We start from the raw sequence: 19,848 nt of genomic DNA, 5'->3' as shown, positions 1-19,848 counted from the left end.
GGAAGGAAGTTGGTTTGGAAACATATTTGGCGATGCTTCATCTCCTGCTTTGCGTTTGTGTGGGAGCCCCGTCAAAACCTGTCCACAGTGTCCAAGCGCTCTTTTTTTTTTTTCTTTTCATACCGCGCCCCCCTGCAATGGCTCTGCGCCCCCCTAGGGGGCGGGCCCCACACTTTGGGAACCTCTGGTTTAAGAAATTAATATAGCCACTACAGTGACCATCAAAATGATGAAAAAATATTGCCGTAAACAGTTTATTTTGCGACACCACGAAACCAACGATAGCGTAAAATGAAACGATAGACGTTTTTATATCGTCATCCGATGTATATCGTTATATCGAACAGCCCTAATGATCAGGTCTCCAAAGTGTTTCTACACTGAGAAGTTTCACTGTGGATCCACTTCATGTGAACATCAGGTGAACTCTTCTGCTGTGGATCAGAGTTTCACACAGTCACAGAAACAAAGTTCTCCAATTCAGCAAAGAAGAGTTTGAGCTGCATGTGAATGAGTCTCTCTGACAGCTGATTGGTGCTGATTACAGCTGTCAGCTGATGTGTTAGTTTCACTCAGGATTAAACATCTTCAATTCAAACTGAGGAGATAAAACAGTCCAAATGTGGATAAAACCATGTGATTCATGTGTCTCCAGGAATAAAGTCAGAGCCTGCAGGAGCTCCAAGTTCATCCTTGTTTCCTCAGACTGTTTGAATTCAGTGTGTCAGAGAAACAGAAACATGGAGGTGTGTTCATGACAGCGTCTGATTCCTGATGTCAGACAAACTACATAATTCAGCAGAGCTGATGTGGAGCTCAGATCTGCATCAACATGAAGTTCACTAGGACAGTCACAGATATCATGTGTGAACATCATGTGATCCTAAAGTGTCTGAGAGCCCATAAAAGAGCTTTAATTCATACTGAGGTCGGAGTTTACAGTGAGCTGACTGTATCACACTCAATTTCAATTTCAATTTCAATTTATTTATATAGCACTTTTCACAGGATAAAAACCACAAAGTGCTTCACAGTAATATAAGACAGAAATACATAAAATACATTAAAATACATTAATAATCAAACATACAGCACAAATCTAATTAAAAGCCAATCTAAATAAATGAGTCTTAAGCTGCTTTTTAAAAGAATAAATACAATCAAGACAACGTAAAGATGGAGGGAGAGCATTCCACAACCTGGGGGCCACCGCTCTAAAAGATCTATCACCTCTAGTCTTAAAACGAGTTCGTGGGACTACCAACAGCCTTTGATTAGAAGATCTCAGGCTGCGAGAGGGAGTGTGGGGTTCTAAAAGATCGGAAATGTAGGCAGGGGCATCACAATTCAAAGCTTTAAAAGTCAGTACCAAGATTTTAAAATGAATTCTAAAATGTACTGGAAGCCAGTGTAATGAACGTAACACTGGTGTAATGTGCTCTCTTTTTCGTGTCTTGGTTAAAAGCCTTGCAGCAGCATTCTGGACTAACTGGAGACGCTCAAGATTCCTTTTGCTCAAACAAAGAAAAAGGCTGTTACAATAATCTAAGCGAGATGAAATAAAAGCATGAATAACCATTTCTAACTCAGATTTAGACAGCAAAGTTCGCAGTTTGGAGATGTTCCTTAGCTGAAAAAGGCAATTCCTAATTAACTGTCGAGAGTGTTGCTCTAGGGACATGGCAGAATCAAAGATCACACCAAGGTATCTGAGGCTCAAGTGAACAGATGAGCCAAGAGAACCAAGGTGCTGTTTGATTAGAGATATCTGGTTGTCGGGGGCAATAATTAATGTTTCTGACTTCTCAGAGTTCAACTGTAAGTAGTTGTCACCAAGCCACTGTTCAATGGAAGCTAAACAATTAATTAAAGAGGACAGTTTATGGACTTCCATCGGCTTAAAAGAGCAATAGAGCTGGATATCATCCGCATAGAAGTGATAAGACACCTCAGGGAACTGCCTAATTATAAGTCCTAGAGGTAACATGTACAAAAGAAAAAGAATAGGACCCAGAACTGAACCCTGCGGTACCCCACATGTCAGATCCTTAGAATGTGACATAAACCGATTCGCAAAAACACTAAAAGATCTGTTGGAGAGGTACGACCGAAACCACTCTCAGAGCTGTTCCTAATGTTCTGTCAGTTTCTGCTTGTTGTGTTTTGTTATTGGAAGGTCTTAAATGTCAGAGTCAGCAGGTGAGATCAGATTTCTGTGATCCCTGATCTGGATCATGTGACCTGGTTTCTAGGTTACACGACAGGTCAGAGGTCAGCGACTGTAACTCAGTTACTCCTGTTAATGTGAACTCACTGAGTGTTTGTGGTTTGCCTCTCAGACTGACTGAGGTCCACAAGAAGATGATGATGGAGGAAGAGGAGGACAGAGCAGAGTCTGCAGGGTCCAGCTGTCCGTCTGTGAGGAGTGACCGGTCCAAAGATAAAAATCCAGACTTCAGTGCTGAACCTGGACCAACGAGGTCAGAGAGCTGTGATGACTCCTTTACATGTTTGTGTTTCCTGAATAAATCTGACCTGAAACATCCTCAGATTGTTACAAAGATTCATTAAAAAGAAAACAATGAAAGAGAAAAGATCCAAATGTTAGACTTGATCATTTGCTGTTTGAGGACAGTGATGCTCATATCTGTGGGGAAAGTGTGACCTGAGTGGGTTCATGTTTGTCTTTAAAGAGCTGCTCTGATTCTCTTTGTGTCTGATCTGTTAAACAGTCTGAGAGGTCACACAGAGACCCAGCAGCTAAAGCCTGGATCATACTGGCTGCTGTTACTCCATCAGGACAACACTGAACCACAGTGGGTGGATGTAGTGGATAAATCCCACCATACTGATGCTCAGAGTTAATCACAGGGAACAAAACCAGATGTTACCTCAGATTGTGACCTTTGGAGTGGACGATGCAGATTTCAATAGAGAATATTATAATAATAATAATTATTATTATTATAATATTACCAAAAGTACTGACTCGTCTGCCTTCACACACATGTAAACCTGAGTGACATCATATTCTGAATCCACAGCATTTAATATGATGTCAGTTTATGAGTTCAACATATAACAGCTTAAACTGTTCTACAAGAGTTGATGACAACTTTATTTTTGGCACAGTGCAGTCATACAAGTACTGTCGCCCTGGCAACCACCAAACCTATAGTCCTCAGTCAGATTGTCAGATGGAGAAGTGTGATTGGTCACTCTGGAGAACACGTCTCCACTTGCCGTGTGCTTTGTGATGTAAGGCTTGGATGCAGCTGGTTGCCATGGAAACCTCTTTAATGACACTTTGTTCTTGAGCTCATCTGAAGGCCAAATTAAACTCTGCACTTCACCATCCACTGACCCCACTCTGTGATTTCCACCACGCGGGACTTCACTGAGCTCCTGAGAGCCATTCTTTCACAGATACTTGTAGAAGCAGTCTGCATGCCCAGGTGCTGATTTGGTACGTATACGGTCACGGAAGAGACTGGAACACCTGAGTTCAGTGTTTTGGATGGTGAGTGAATTCTGTTGGCAGTATCCTCCTTCAAACCGAGGCAAAAATTGAGCATTTCTTGTGGTTTCCTGCCTATTTGGAGCTAAAAGAGGCCACGAAACATGAGATATCAATGGAAAGCCCAGGATGTCCTCTATCTAGCACAGCAGGAGTTAGTAGGGCAGCTTGAATAACTCAAAAGATATAGACCGAAAACAAATGTCCATTACAGAGGACATAAATAGGCTGCTTCTCACGAGGATATTGTGTATATGAAGTAAGTGTCTGAAGAAAGTAAGACAGACACAAAGCAAACAAGTCATTGTTCCAAAGAACGTCAAAGAAAAGTAAGAAAATGTTTTAGAAGCTTCAAACTGACATGAACGATCAGCAGGTACAGAAATGTTTAGAGCTGCTGTACAAAGTCGTCACAGCAGATTCTGTCAGCAATGTTTCCCATATTTATTTGATCTTATAGATGGATCGTACTGCAATGAATGATCACCTGGAACAGGTTTTCTTTTTCTTCCTGGATACGACTCATTTAAAAACTATATTAACTGCTGGAAGTCATGAAAAAACCATTTGGACAAACATGGAAACAATCTGTCATGTTGTCCTGTGACAATAAGTTTCCTAACATATCATTTAAAGTCTTTAGTTCTAATCTAACAGTTGTAGTGTGATCAGTGGAGAGAAAACTTTGAAAATGATGGTGGTGACGCTTCACTCCTGAGACTGAACTTAGGAAGTATTGTAAAATATTTAAACCCTATGTAGATGTCCTGGAGCCTTCATCTCACAGCAGAGAACAGTCTCATTAGTTTTACTCAGAGGAAAACTTGTCCTGATCAAAATGAGGTTGTGGGAAAAGAACAGGAGAATCACATAAATAATAGTGAATAAATATATAAAGAGGAGCTACTGGAGTCACAACAACCCAGAGACGCTACAGAAGCTGATCTGTTAGTGTTCCCTTTGATTGCTTCCTTTCCTCAGTCTTTCCTATCTCTCCTCCTTCTTAGTAATTGTTGTTTGATTTGACACTAGGACCAGTGTGCAGTGTGGGTTCCCCTCAGACTGAGTGGGAGAGGGTTGGCCCACTGCATGACCCCCTGACTCTGACAGAGTCAGCGGTGGGTTGATTGTCATAGCTTCTCCTGTGCTGTCCCCTCTCAACAGTTTCTGACCATGTTTCTGTTGCAGACATGCTAACAATGCTAATGTTAAACGCTGCATAACTAATACTGGGACAAGGCTTACATGTTGTGTTAAATAATAAAGAATCAGTAAAGACAAAGATGTTTGGACTTGTGTGTGTTTGATCCTGCAGCTGGAGCAGCTGTCAGAAACCACATCTGTAATGTGGCACCGAGTACAGTCTGACTGACAGCTGGGACACTTTTGTTTTAGCTGCTTAGAGTTGATGCTGGAGGGGAACCTGCTCATCTTGGATATGTTTCTGTAACTAATCAGTTACTTCTTGAAAATGAACTAAACCAAGCTAATCTGCACACTGACTGGAAAACATGAAGAATATAAGCAGCACCCTCTGATGGAAGACTTTTATTGTGAAGTATTTGCAGGAAGTATATATTCATAGCAAACTGCAGGCAGATCACTGAGTGTTTAATAAGACAGGCAGACAGGAAAAGCAGCTCATTAGTGTTGATGAAATCAATGAAGCATCACTTTGTTTCCAGACCGTCAAACAGAAAAGTATCTCCACTTTACTCTGTGACCATCACAACTTCTTAACCATCTTTTAAATTTGAATAGTTTTAGCATCTGTCAGTGAATGATGTTAGTGATAAAGAAATGTGTTCACAGAGGGAGGAAGAGGAGTGGTGTCTGTGAGGAGGAGCAGCTGTCCTGCTGTGCTTTGTGTCAGGACGTCCTGAAGGATCCAGTCTCTACCAGCTGTGGACACTGGTTCTGCAGACAGTGCATCTCCTCATACTGGGACCAGTCTGCTTCATCAGGAGACTCCTCCTGTCCCCAGTGTGGAGAAAGATCCAGAAGCAGAGCTGGACTGCAGACAGCCAGTCAGAGCAGCTGTGTACAAAGTAAGACTGAACATCTGTCTGCTGATGGACTCGTTTCTGAAAACTGGACTTCTTGTTGTTGTTCAGACATTGAAGAGTTTTCTTTCTCTTTCTTTCAGCAGATGTTGGTCTGCAGGAGGTTTTAGATGAACATAAGATCAGTCTGAGGAGGAGATGTGAACATGTGACTGAAGGAAGTGATGAAACAGGAAGTAGAACCCTCCTCAACAGGATCTACACTGAGCTCTACATCACAGAGGGACAGAGTGAAGAGGTTCATACCCAACATGAGGTGAGGCAGCTGGAGACAGCTTCCAAGATGGACGCCCTCCATGACGCTCCAATCAGGTGCCAGGACATCTTTAAAGCCTTCCCTGACCAACAGAGACCCATCAGAGTGGTTCTGACCAACGGCGTGGCTGGTGTTGGAAAAACCTTCTCAGTGCAGAAGTTCACTCTGGACTGGGCAGAGGGCTTGGAGAACCAACATGTCAGTGTGGTGGTTCTGCTTTCATTCAGGGAGCTGAACCTGATCAGAGATGAGCAGTACAGTCTTCTGGAGCTGCTCCATGTTTTCCATCCAACATTACAGAAGGTCACAGCAGAGAAGCTGGCTGTCTCTCAGCTTTTGTTCATCTTTGACGGCCTGGATGAAAGCAGACTTTCATTGGATTTCACCAACAGGAAGCTGCTGTCTGATGTCACACAGAAGTCATCAGTCAGCCAGCTGCTGACAAACCTCATCCAGGGGAATCTGCTTCCCTCGGCTCTCGTCTGGATAACCACACGACCTGCAGCAGCCAATCAGATCCCTCCTACATGTGTCGACAGGCTAACAGAAGTACGAGGCTTCACTGACGCCCAGAAGGAGGAGTACTTCAGGAGGAGATTCAGTGATGAAGAGCTGTCCAGCAGAATCATCTCCCACATGAAGACATCCAGGAGCCTCCACATCATGTGTAGTATCCCAGTCTTCTGCTGGATCACTGCTACAGTTCTGGAGCACATGTTGACTACAGAGCAGAGAGGAGAGCTGCCCAAGACCCTGACTGACATGTACTCACACTTCCTGCTGGTTCAGACAAAGAGGAAGAAGAACAAGTACCATGAGGGACATGAGACGAGTCCACAGGAGCTGACGGAGGCTGACAGGGAAGTTCTTCTGAAGCTGGGGAGGCTGGCGTTTGAACATCTGGAGAAAGGAAACATCATGTTCTACCAAGAAGACCTGGAGCAGTGTGGTCTGGATGTGACAGAGGCCTCGGTGTACTCAGGAGTTTGTACAGAGATCTTCAAAAGAGAGTGTGTGATCTTCCAGAAACCAGTCTACTGCTTTGTTCATCTGAGCATTCAGGAGTTTCTGGCTGCAGTCTACATGTTCCACTGTTTCACCAACACGACAACAAAGGTCGTTGTGGACTTCATGAGAACAGACTACACTGAGTCATCTCTCAATGTTTTCCTTAGACGAGCCATGGAGAAATCCCTCCAGAGTAAAAATGGCCACCTGGACCTGTTTGTTCACTTCCTTCATGGCCTCTGTCTGGAGTCCAACCAGAGAGTCTTAGTAGGTCTGCTGGGTCAGACAGAGAACAGTCCAGGAACCATCCAGAGAGTCATCAACAACCTGAAGGAGATGAACAGTGATGAAATCTCTCCTGACAGAAGCATCAACATCTTCCACTGTCTGATGGAGATGAACCACCTCTCATTATTTCAGGAGATCCAAGAGTTCCTGAAGTCAGAGAACAGATCAGAGAATAAACTCTCTGAGATCCAGTGCTCAGCTCTGGCCTTCATGCTGCAGATGTCAGAGGAGGTTCTGGATGAGTTGGACCTGCAGAAGTACAACACATCATTTTGGGGACGACAGAGACTGATTCCAGCTGTGAGCAACTGCAGGAAGGCTCGGTGAGTCCAGATTGGTTCATCAATATCATAAGGGTAGAGCAGTAGATTTCTTATGCAGAAATACACCAGGGGTTCTGTAGGTTATTGAAAAGGCTGAAATTAAAATAAAGGAAAATTACAGATTTCAGATCAGATTTCCAAATTAAATTAGCTGTCAGTATTATATTTTATATGAATACTTAACAAAGCCATTAAGATACATTTATAAATAATGTTTTCATGGTTTTATGTGACTTAATTTTGATGCGCCCTTGGTTATCCCAGGTTTATTAATTTTTATCATGTAGTGATGTGGAATAAGTCACTGTTAACTTCTTTAACATCAAAGATAAGTAATTAAGATTAAAGTAATTAGTGAATGTCAATGGACAGATATCAGCTAAACACCTGAATCTAAAAAAGTATTGTCAAAACATTAGCCTGGACCCTTCTTTGACTTGTTGAAGTGAAAAAAAATCTCTCACTGTCTATCATTGTGACAGGAGATTTTGTAAAAACTTCATCATAATGTAATTTGGTTTGTTGTTTCGATTTTTATTTTTCTTCATGATAATGAAACATACATTTCAAAAACAATGGACAGAACAAAGAGAGCATCTATGAGGGCATGTAGAGAAAATGTAAAATGACAAATGGGAAAATGTACATTACGATGATCACATCAGTAATGTAGGAGGCAGATGAATGAATGAATGAATGAATGAATGAAGGAATGATTTATTCTTTAGCAGTTACAGCAGAGGCTCTGAAAGAGAGCATGACTTAAGCGGGAAAATACAAACTAGACAGATACAGGGGAAACCAACTGAGTCTATTATAATCAGATATTTATATACTTACAAATATGTACGCATTTATAAGCTGTGTTTGCTTGAGCTTAATCACATGTATAAAGGGAGGTAGCTGTAGAAGAGACATTTTTTCCACATTTCATGATGTTGTAAAGGCTGAATCTTCCCTTCACTGCCACTCTGACATTTCCAACATCATTTCAGTCAGAACTTTATAGATGAATATTTCTAACAGGATCAGGATTTGCCAAATGTCTCTGAATGTGGGACTGTACAATTCTCCAAATACTCACTGAGAGAAAATCTTGCCTCATGTCATGCATAAGAAAGCAGATGCACTTCACATCACTGTGTCTCTACTTGAGGATATGTAAGTAAGTAAGTAAGTAAGTAAAGTAAACTTTATTTATTAAGCGCTTTTCGCAGATAGACAATCACAAAGCGCTGTACATAAATATTAAGATAAACAATAAAATCGATAGACAATGTACACAATATAAAAGATCAAATGAAAATAATGTAAAAAATATAAAATATGAAGAGATCAACAAAAGGCTTGTTTAAACAGAAAAGTTTTTAACTGTTTTTTAAAACAGTTATATAAAATATAGACAGTGACCAAAATTCATTGAAAGCATGTGTGATGACGAGAATCAATACAGACTATCTGAATCAGCAGAGATGCAGCAGGATCAACAAACTAATCAGCAAGGCTGGAAGCATCATTGGTCAAAATCTGGAGGTCTTTGAGTCAGTGAGGGTCAAAGGGTCACTGCAAAGACTGCTCAACATGAAACAAACTTTAAAGTCAGAGACACATGACTGAATTATCAGAAAGGAAAAACGTGTACATGGAAAAAGTTTGTACATGGAAGGGATGATGAAATTCACAAAAGATCTTTAATAAGAGTAAAGAGTATATTTGTAATCTCACTACATTTGTCAAGATACTGTCAGACTGTGGGAGACTGAAAACAATCATGTTTTTGACCATGGCATCAACTTATATCTGTTTTATAAACTTTTTTATATCCTTCCTTGTGATTGTGAAGTTAAAGTCACATCAGTTTGTACAATATCATCATGAATCATGAATATCATTCCTGAATGTAGGAAATAAACCCCACAATCACCAAAGAGATTTGTCTTAAGCTAACACACACAGCCTGTCTAAAAAGGCTCTATTGCTCTTCTTTTTATCCCACACATCCGTGCAGCTGATATTCCTAACTTTCTACTCTGTCATTCATCATGTTGATCAGGTTTATGCCTGGTTGTAATTTTATATGATTAAAATGATGCCTGATTAACTATGAACAGAATTACATTCAGATATACTTTCTGTTATTGTGTTACTGTAACCATGAGGAGGCTGGATGTTAAGTCCTTTACGTCATGTTTGATAGAGATAAATCGGGGCTTCTCACACCTTTCCACAGAGCTCAGTTAATATTATTTCACTTCACCTGTCTCTGTCTGCTCCACGTGTGAAGTGCGCCACATGTTTTAGGAAAAAGGAGAAGGTAGTGCGAGGAGAAGTAACAGCAGTAACCAGCAGCATAATGACTTGCACACTGAGTGCACATAAATGAATACTTTCAATAAACTTTGATATTTTTCATTAAGTTTATCTTGTAATTTATCATTTTAATCTAAAATAACAAAGTAAATATACAGGGAGTGCAGAATTATTAGGCAAATGAGTATTTTGTCCACATCATCCTCTTCATGCATGTTGTCTCACTCCAAGCTGTATAGGCTCGAAAGCCTACTACCAATTAAGCATATTAGGTGATGTGCATCTCTGTAATGAGAAGGGGTGTGGTCTAATGACATCAACACCCTATATCAGGTGTGCATAATTATTAGGCAACCTCCTTTCCTTTGGCAAAATGGGTCAAAAGAAGGACTTGACAGGCTCAGAAAAGTCAAAAATAGTGAGATATCTTGCAGAGGGATGCAGCAGTCTTAAAATTGCAAAGCTTCTGAAGCGTGATCATCGAACAATCAAGTGTTTCATTCAAAATAGTCAACAGGGTCGCAAGAAGCGTGTGGAAAAACCAAGGCGCAAAATAACTGCCCATGAACTGAGAAAAGTCAAGCGTGCAGCTGCCAAGATGCCACTTGCCACCAGTTTGGCCATATTTCAGAGCTGCAACATCACTGGAGTGCCCAAAAGCACAAGGTGTGCAATACTCAGAGACATGGCCAAGGTAAGAAAGGCTGAAAGACGACCACCACTGAACAAGACACACAAGCTGAAACGTCAAGACTGGGCCAAGAAATATCTCAAGACTGATTTTTCTAAGGTTTTATGGACTGATGAAATGAGAGTGAGTCTTGATGGGCCAGATGGATGGGCCCGTGGCTGGATTGGTAAAGGGCAGAGAGCTCCAGTCCCACTCAGACGCCAGCAAGGTGGAGGTGGAGTACTGGTTTGGGCTGGTATCATCAAAGATGAGCTTGTGGGGCCTTTTCTGGTTGAGGATGGAGTCAAGCTCAACTCCCAGTCCTACTGCCAGTTTCTGGAAGACACCTTCAAGCAGTGGTACAGGAAGAAGTCTGCATCCTTCAAGAAAAACATGATTTTCATGCAGGACAATGCTCCATCACACGCGTCCAAGTACTCCACAGCGTGGCTGGCAAGAAAGGGTATAAAAGAAGAAAAACTAATGACATGGCCTCCTTGTTCACCTGATCTGAACCCCATTGAGAACCTGTGGTCCATCATCAAATGTGAGATTTACAAGGAGGGAAAACAGTACACCTCTCTGAACAGTGTCTGGGAGGCTGTGGTTGCTGCTGCACGCAATGTTGATGGTGAACAGATCAAAACACTGACAGAATCCATGGATGGCAGGCTTTTGAGTGTCCTTGCAAAGAAAGGTGGCTATATTGGTCGCTGATTTGTTTTTGTTTTGTTTTTGAATGTCAGAAATGTATATTTGTCAATGTGGAGATGTTATATTGGTTTCACTGGTAAAAATAAATAATTGAAATGGGTATATATTTGTTTTTTGTTAAGTTGCCTAATAATTATGCACAGTAATAGTCACCTGCACACACAGATATCCCCCTAAAATAGCTAAAACTACAAACAAACTAAAAACTACTTCCAAAAACATTCAGCTTTGATATTAATGAGTTTTTTGGGTTCATTGAGAACATGGTTGTTGTTCAATAATAAAATTATTCCTCAAAAATACAACTTGCCTAATAATTCTGCACTCCCTGTATTTTTACATGTCAAATTAGAAAAGCTATGTTTAAGTTGTACCTTTGTGGATTACTGTCTGTTCCTCAGAGTAAGAGAAACTTATTTAAGACTCCTGTCAGATCTGAACTTGTTATCAGCACCTGAAGTCTCACTGACAGACTGTGGACATTATGGAAGCCTAAATGTGACACCATCTTCCTTCTTCATCTGCAGATTAAAGCCAAACAAAGTGTCACGATCTGCGGAGGCAGACCGTGCGGTGGTGTGTGGGTGTGGACCCAGGTGCGAACACACGAGAGTAGGCTGGAGTAAACTTAACTGAAAGCGAGCCTTTATTGTGGCCGGTTACAAGAAGTGCAAACAAGGCAGAAACGCAGTGACAAACTAAACTATAACTAAACTGGGAAAATGATACTAGGAAAAGCTAAGAAGACACGTGAAACCAGAATTATAAATACAAAGACTGGCTGTGACAACATGGAGGGTGGAAACACAGACGACGCGACACAGACTGCATGAAACACAGAGACTAAATACACATGAGGGATGATCAGGGGAAGTGGGCACACATGGGAGCACAGCTGACACACATGAACCTAACGACAGGACAGGAGAAGTGAAACTAAATACACTGACATTGAACATAGACTTTCAAAGTAAAACAGGAAACATGGAGATAAAACATGACATGAACTTAACATAACTGCATAGACAAGAAACGTAGACGCAGAAACAAGGGAGACTGGGTGCAGGGTGAGACAACATAAACTACTAAGGAACAAGACTAAATTGCAATCTAGAAATAAACAAGGTGAACTAAGCTAATGCACAAAAGAATACAAAAGATACATAAACTCAAACACTGGGTCGCTCGACCCAGGACCATGACACCAAGATTCTCATTAAAAGTCTGCAGGTCTGAGAGAGACTCAATCGTTGTGTCAAACACAGTAAGAGGAGCTGAAGCACAGATGTGAAGAGCAGATTCATCAGATGATGACCTCACTCTGTTTTGTCTTCATATACATTCAGTCTGTGTTTATAATGCAGATTTTCTGCTTTTATAATAACACATTTTATATTTTCTATCATCACAGACTGACTGACTGTGGACTCTCGGATACTCACTGTGAAGTTGTGGCCTCAGCTCTGAAGTCCAACCCCTCCCATCTGACAAAGCTGGACATGAGTGTAAACGACATGCTGGATTCCTCAGTGAAGCTTGTGTGTGCTGGACTGGAGAGTCCAAACTGTCGACTGGAGACTCTGAGGTGAGTTCACTGACTGCAGCTGTTGTTGTTTTTCTGTATTTCAGATCTTTGATGTTTGAAACTTTCTTTAGTTCCTTACTGTTCAGGATGTGTTTGAAAACAAATGTGAAGAAGTTTGAGTGCTTTCAGAAATGTTGTGCCTTTCCAAATGACTGAACAACAGTTTTTCCTTTTGGCTCCAAACAGAAGTGACAGACTTGAGCAGGGTTCATTTAAAGGCTGACAGAAGTGGAGTGGTGACGGGGAGATGTTTGACAGGACAGTGTTTCAGCCTCCACAGGTTCATGTTGTGCTCCATCAGTCAGTGAAGATGAAGTCAGTACTGATGAGGCTGTAGAGTGTGTGAGGGATGTGAATGAGGATGATGAAGATCTGATGAGAGCAGATAAAAACAGGCTGCAGAGACTTTGAGCTTGTGTGGAAACAGAGAGAAAAGAAATACACGAATATCAAAGCTAATAAAGGTGAAGTTAGGAGCTGTGATGATGTTCATGGTATCAGAAGCTGATCTGGCTGCTACAGAGACGACCCACACAGCTGCTGTGGTGAGGTGTGTGCTAAAGCAGAGGAACACAGGCCCAAACATGACGACAAAGCAGGATTCAGGCTCTGTGAGAGGATTTCAAGCTGGAGAAGAGAAAGGACTCTGTTGGACTGACTACAGAAAGATGGAGGCTGAGACCAGCCAAAGTGTTTCCATGGAGCCCAGTCAGACATTCATTTATACACTAACGTACAGAAGTGAATGGGGACAATGAATCCATAGATTTAAATGTAGAAATAGTTCTCAGTTCATTTACAGAGTTTAATACAGTTCGTGAAGATTTGAGAAATGTTCAAAACAGCAGCTCAGAAGAAGTCTGCTTCAAAAAGTTGGATCCAATTCCAATAGTTTGTGATGCACTTGAACACAGCGTGAGCAGTTCACTACCTAACCTCACAGAGACTGTCAGTCTGGACCTTTCTTTATTTTTATTGGCTGTCAGTGAGATTTCAGAGCAATCAGAGCCTGTGGGTCTGTGTATGAAGTATAATCCATGTGCAGTTGTTGAAGTTGTAGAATGAGAAATGGCAGTTTTGGGGTATTTCCTACTTTCATTGTCCTGCTTGTGCTGATGAAAATGTTTATTGACGTGTGAATGAATTCTCCAATGCTTAATTCTGCCTGAACAACGTGAAAACTTTGCTTATTTTTGTGTAACACAATTCAAAACACAATTCAAAGGCTGGAGCAACCTATTAGAGGTATTTAGACTGAAACAGATTAATACTCAGATTTGTGCCTTCACTGTTTCACAGAGGGTTAAAAAGCAAATGTCCACAGTTTAGACTTTAATTGCAGAAGATTTTATTAATGCAGCGGAATAATCAAATCACATTAAATCTTATTTACTGAACCCACTCTGAGCTAATGCTGATTTAGTTCTAATTTTTGGGGGGAGAGAGGTTGGTGGTGAGAAACCTTGGAAGTCTTGAGAAGCTGCAATCCACCTGGAAAAAGATGAAAGTCCAAATACTTTTCAGAATTAGAGAAGGATCACACCGGAGACTGTCCCAGAACCCCAATTTATACTTTGTCAAGTGCCCACTCGCCCCACTTTTTTCGTTCTCTAATATAAAGTTACTAAATCAGGTGTTTACATAAGATTCACTGATCTTCAGCCTCATCTAATCTCTCTATCTCTCTCTTTTAGCATTGAAAATTCCATTACATTTGAACATTCAGTCACACGTGAAAACACTTCACTTAATCTTTCATTCAGTTCAGATTTCATTAGCTAATGCACTTTAGCATAATCCCTTTTATTACAAATACTTTTGTCTTTAAAACTCGGAGTAAATTGTGATTGACAAACAATGCAAATATTTAAAAACATATGAAACATGACACAAACACATATGTATTTTCTGTTTTTTTCAGACTGAGTTGCTGTAACCTGTCAGCTAGAAGCTGTGAATCTCTGTCCTCAGTTCTCAGCTCCCAGACATCTAGTCTTAGAGAGCTGGACCTGAGTAACAACAACCTTCAAGATTCAGGAGTGAAGCTTCTGTCTGATGCACTGCAAAGTCCACACTGGAAACTGGAAACTCTGAGGTCAGATCAAAGACTGTTCATTTCTCATCCAGTGACATAATTAACCAGTGAAAACTTTTAGCTTATAAATATCAACTTTATCCATTTGTTGTTGTATCTTAGCATTTTTTAATATTACTAAATCTGAATCTCAATTTTCAGATTTTTGATGTTTACAATAAGGAAATTGCAATTTCAGAAAGTCCTGAAACATTAAATATTGGCAGATCTAGTAACTCATCACTGCGTCATCGGTATACTTTAAATTTTTACCCTTTGTGTGTGTGTGTGTGTGTGTGTGTGTGTTTTATTGCAGACTAAGTGGTTGTAACCTGTCAGGGAGAAGCTGTGAAGTGCTATCCTCAGTTCTCAGCTCCCAGTCCTCTAGTCTGAGAGAGCTGGACCTGAGTAATAATGACCTACATGATTCAGGAGTGAAGCTTCTGTCTGCTGCACTGCAGAGTCCACACTGGAGACTGGAAACTCTGAGGTCAGATCAAAGGCTATTTATTTTTTCATCAAATTATATAATTAACCAATGAAAACTTTTAGCTAGTAAATATTAGCTTAATGCATTTGTTGTTGTATATCAATTTTCTAATTTCTGACATGTTTCAAATAAGGAAATAGCAATTACAGAAAATCCTGAAACATTAAGCACTGTCAGATCTAGTAACTCATCACTGCATCAAACTTTTAATTATAACTCTGTGTGTTTGTGTTTGTGTGTGTGTGTGTGTGTGTGCGTGTGGTTTTTTTTTTGTAGACTCAGTGGCTGTAACCTGTCAGAGAGAAGCTGTCAATCTCTGTCCTCAGTTCTCAGCTCCCAGTCCTCTAGTCTGAGAGAGCTGGACCTGAGTAAAAATGACCTTGAGGATTCAGGAGTGAAGCTTCTGTCTGCTGCACTGCCGAGTTTACATTGTACACTGGAAACTCTGAGGTTAGGATTCAATCTGTCCTCCTCAGCATTATTTTTGAATAAGTCTTACATTACTAAATATATGGCTATTGTGAGGTGCTTTTTATTTACCTTTGGGTTGATTATTTGAGTCTTAATTACTCTCTGTAAAGATTTTCACAACAGTACTAGGGCAACTAAAATTTACTTTTGGTTGTTGATAATGTTTTTTCGACAACCAAAAGTAAGTAACCAAAAGATAAGGATTTTTCGTTGATTAGTTGACAATTATTTCAATAAGTCCTATCTCAGCTTCCTAGTGGAGCCTCCTGTTCTAGGCTCCAGTAGGAATATCAGCTTGTTTTCTCGTCCCAGAGCAAATTCAAATAATGACAGAAGAAACGCATGAATTTCAAAATAATTAAACAGATTTTTAACATTACTCAATAGGACCTGTCATGGAAGTTTTAAAACAACCTGCAAACACCCTTCGTGAGCCTTATTTGAAGTGAGCTTAATAAACACATTGCAATGTGCTATGATCTCTTCCTATGGTCACCGCCCTCACATCTTATATACACACACAGACAAAGACATTCCACAACTCTTACATGTTGGCCCATGTCACAGGCCTATACATTCCCTTCAAGGAAGAAAATTACGACTATGTTTTTCACTGAGCTTTCACCTGGAGATTTACATCCCTGATAAGCAGGAAGAGTCTCATTATCATTTTAACGTCTCCCATGAACTTAAGACAGCCCCACTGTGTGTGTGTGTGTATATATGTGTGATAAGGCCCATTTGTGGTGCACATGCATAAAACTGGTGAAACTGTGATTCTACAATTACTAAAGTGATATAATAATCAATGCAACAGAAAAGAAATCTGACAGCACAGACCTGAAATAAATGAAAAAAAAAAGAAATTGGATTATAGAAATTGAAGTGCTAGTAATATTTAAACAAAAAATAATTTGCCGATAGGAAACTAAGAATGGCTTCTGCCCATAAGATTAAATAAAGCTTCAAATTAAATAGACTGGAAAATAAAATCTTTTTCAGTCTAACTTGCTCTTACGTTTGAGATGATGTTCCCAGCAGCTGACCAGGTATCAATGCAATAAACTAACTTAACTCTATAAATTGATACATTCAGTGTTGACATTATAGCTCCACCGCATTTTATATCGTGCACTGTGGTCATGGTGTCGTGAAAGGGGAGCTTCACTTTGCTCAGTCTACATTTAGCTTTGTTTCTGTGAAATTCTTTTACATTATTTAAAAATCTCTCTTTGTATTTCCTTCCATTCTCCTGTTTTGCCGTTAGTGCTACGTTCTTCTTTGTTAGTATTGAATGGGTTCTCGGCAGACGATATAGGCGATAGAATACAGGAACTTATGGGGGCATATTAATGTAGATTTAGAACATGGTATCTGTTTCACTGCTCATTCACAAAAGGAAAAGACCATTTACAACACAATATACAAACGCACTCAAACACACATGACTACACCCACACATGAGCTACTATTTTCCATGCTCAGAGTTAAGTTTATTCTTTATTTCAGTTAGTTGCTATTTAGTTCTGTGAAGGGAAGCTGCAAAGTAAGAATTTCATTGCTCTGCGTAACCACTTGTGTTTTGTAGTGTATATGACCATAAACTTCTTAAAATCTTGAAATTCCAATTCATTATTATCAGGCTGTTATAAAATCCCTGAAAAGCCTTTCAGTTGATCAAAAATTCTGCAGCAAGAACACTGACAGAGACTACAAAGAGCAACCATATTTCTCCCATATTAGCTTCTCTTCATTGGCTCCCTGTTGACTCGAGAGTCAGTCCAAAAAACCACTTTACTCTCAGACTGCTGGCTTTGGTCACCAGTATACCCTCCCCAAGATCAGAACTGATAAAGAAAGAGAAGAAGTCAAAACTTGAAACAATGATATTGCTGAATGTTTTTTTTCTCATGTTTTCAAACTGTTACGATTCCTCCTCTGTATGATCTGTAATCTGTCCATCTCTGAACTTCTGTGCTGAAATATCAATAAAATGACAGAAAAACCAACACAACACCTACTTGTTGTTCCTAGAGTATTTAAAAGTACAATGGGAGGCAGAGGCTTCAGTGGATTTAAAGCCCTGACCTTCTGATCACCGGGCGGCCACTCTACCTACTGAGCTTCCCCTTCTTGCTCTCTTCATGTATAAAGGAAGTTTTTCTTTCCCATTGTAGCCAACTACTGCTCTAAGGAAATTATCAGATTGTTCAGGTGTTTTCTGTAACATTGCAAAGTCTACTGCTACACAACTTAAGACCACTGTTGCTAACTAAGCTAACTAGAATTAAATGGATGGAATGAATGAGGGTGATTATGTCAGAAAAAAAAGAAAAACAAGGACAAACCTTCACTGAAGTGCTCACAGATGGATTGTTGTTTTGTGTGTTTGCAGTCTGTCATGCTGTCTGATCACAGAGAAAGGCTGTATTTCTCTGGCCTCAGCTCTGAGCTCCAACCCCTCCCATCTGAAAGAGCTGGACCTGAGCTACAATCATCCAGGAGACTCAGGAATGAAGCTGCTGTCGGCTGGACTGAAGGATCCAGGCTGGAGACTGGACACTCTCAGGTATGGAGAGAATGTCTGTGTCCCAATTCAGGGTCTGCACGCTTGAAGTATGCACACTACGCGTACTATGTACGGTGCTCACTAAAACTACGGGAAGTGCGGAAGTGAGAGGCTTGTGAAATGGGACTGTCTAGCCTTCGTCGCGCTGTTCAGGTTGCCTAGCAACCATGATACTAACCACGAGAAACGTTACATACAGCATTGTTTGACAGAAATGAAGGAGAAAAAATGTTTTGTTGGTCATTCATTTTTGTCATGACATCACTTTGATTAGCTGAGACCACGGGACTGTAAAACATGATAGTTGGGCTTCATTTCTGTACTGAACAGTCATTTTAAGATTAGCTAGTAAATAACAATTAGCTCATGTTGTTCATGAGACTAAAGTCATCTCACTGTGGTAATGCAAATATAATATTATAATATGGCCCAGGGCTGTTCGATATAACTATATATATCGGATGACGATATAAAAACGTCTATCGTTTCCTATTACGCTATCGGTTGTTTCGTGGTGTGTGTTTACAGCAATATTTTTCATCGTTTTGATGCTCACTGTAGTGTCTATATTAATTACTATTAATATTAAGTTCTGTCTTTCTCTTATATTTAATATAACCACACTACGGGCGGACAAGCGCCTGTTTTTACATGTTGTCGTTAGCAACAACGACGGTAAAACCATCGCGTGGCTCCGCTCTCCGCTTGTTTGTTTTCCATGTAAACCTTTCAGAATAAAGCTCAAGATCCTGTTGAGACTTTTCAAAATAAACTGAATCACTTGAAAGAGTATGCAGAGTGTTTACGGGTGAGAAGCAAAAAAAGAGCCGTTAGGTGCTAAAAAATAAACCTTAGACTCAAACTTTGAGAGATAACAGCAGCCGTTACAACTTATGTCTAAAAATGTATCGTTTCATGCATCGGTTAAAACACTCGACTCCAGGTAAAGGACGCCCAGCTGAAAACACTTCACGCAAGTCGAGTTGCCCGGGATTCATAGAATTTACAGAAAATAATACATTTTTGTGATTTATATCGTTGTCAGGACGATAAATGTCTTATATCGGGATATGAGATTTTTGTCATATCGCACAGCCCTAATATAGCCAATGTTATGGTATTGTCACATTATTATTATGATATATATATATATATATATGTTATGGTATTGTCAGATTATTATTATGATAAAACACCCAGCACGCCCCTGCGGGCGGTTTATCCTTCAAGCTCGGGTCCTCTACCAGAGGCCTGGGAGCTTGAGGGTCCTGCGCAGTATCTTAGCTGTTCCCAGGACTGCGCTCTTCTGGACAGAGATCTCCGATGTTGTTCCCGGGATCTGCTGGAGCCACTCGCCTAGCTTGGGAGTCACCGCACCTAGTGCTCCGATTACCACGGGGACCACCGTCACCTTCACCCTCCACATCCTCTCGAGCTCTTCTCTGAGCCCTTGGTATTTCTCCAGCTTCTCGTGTTCCTTCTTCCTGATATTGCTGTCATTCGGAACCGC

At 40.5% G+C, this 19,848-nt stretch overlaps 1 protein-coding gene across 1 annotated transcript; it reads left to right on the top strand.

Moving 5' to 3' along the window:
* Positions 1-6,787: 6,787 nt before the first annotated feature.
* On the top strand, positions 6,788-19,076 carry LOC102080101 (NACHT, LRR and PYD domains-containing protein 12-like). Its single transcript, XM_025904993.1, has 6 exons — positions 6,788-7,455; positions 12,561-12,734; positions 14,656-14,829; positions 15,125-15,298; positions 18,165-18,220; positions 19,072-19,076. Exons 1-6 carry the CDS (start codon positions 6,920-6,922, stop codon positions 19,074-19,076), a joined length of 1,119 nt encoding a protein of 372 aa, XP_025760778.1. The 5' UTR covers positions 6,788-6,919.
* Positions 19,077-19,848: the final 772 nt, after the last annotated feature.

The sequence above is a fragment of the Oreochromis niloticus genome, unplaced genomic scaffold (genome assembly GCF_001858045.2).
Source record: "Oreochromis niloticus isolate F11D_XX unplaced genomic scaffold, O_niloticus_UMD_NMBU tig00007971_pilon, whole genome shotgun sequence".
NCBI lineage: Eukaryota > Metazoa > Chordata > Actinopteri > Cichliformes > Cichlidae > Oreochromis > Oreochromis niloticus.
Note: the sequence above shows the minus strand (reverse complement) of the source record. Positions and strands in the feature narration are given on the sequence as shown.

Coding starts and splice junctions, on each gene's coding strand:
- LOC102080101 (XM_025904993.1), top strand. CDS start 6,920: ATGTTCCACTGTTTCACCAACACGACAACAAAGGTCGTTGTGGACTTC. Junction 12,735..14,655: donor TGTCGACTGGAGACTCTGAG/GTGAGTTCACTG, acceptor TGTTTTTTTCAG/ACTGAGTTGCTGTAACCTGT. Junction 14,830..15,124: donor TGGAAACTGGAAACTCTGAG/GTCAGATCAAAG, acceptor GTTTTATTGCAG/ACTAAGTGGTTGTAACCTGT.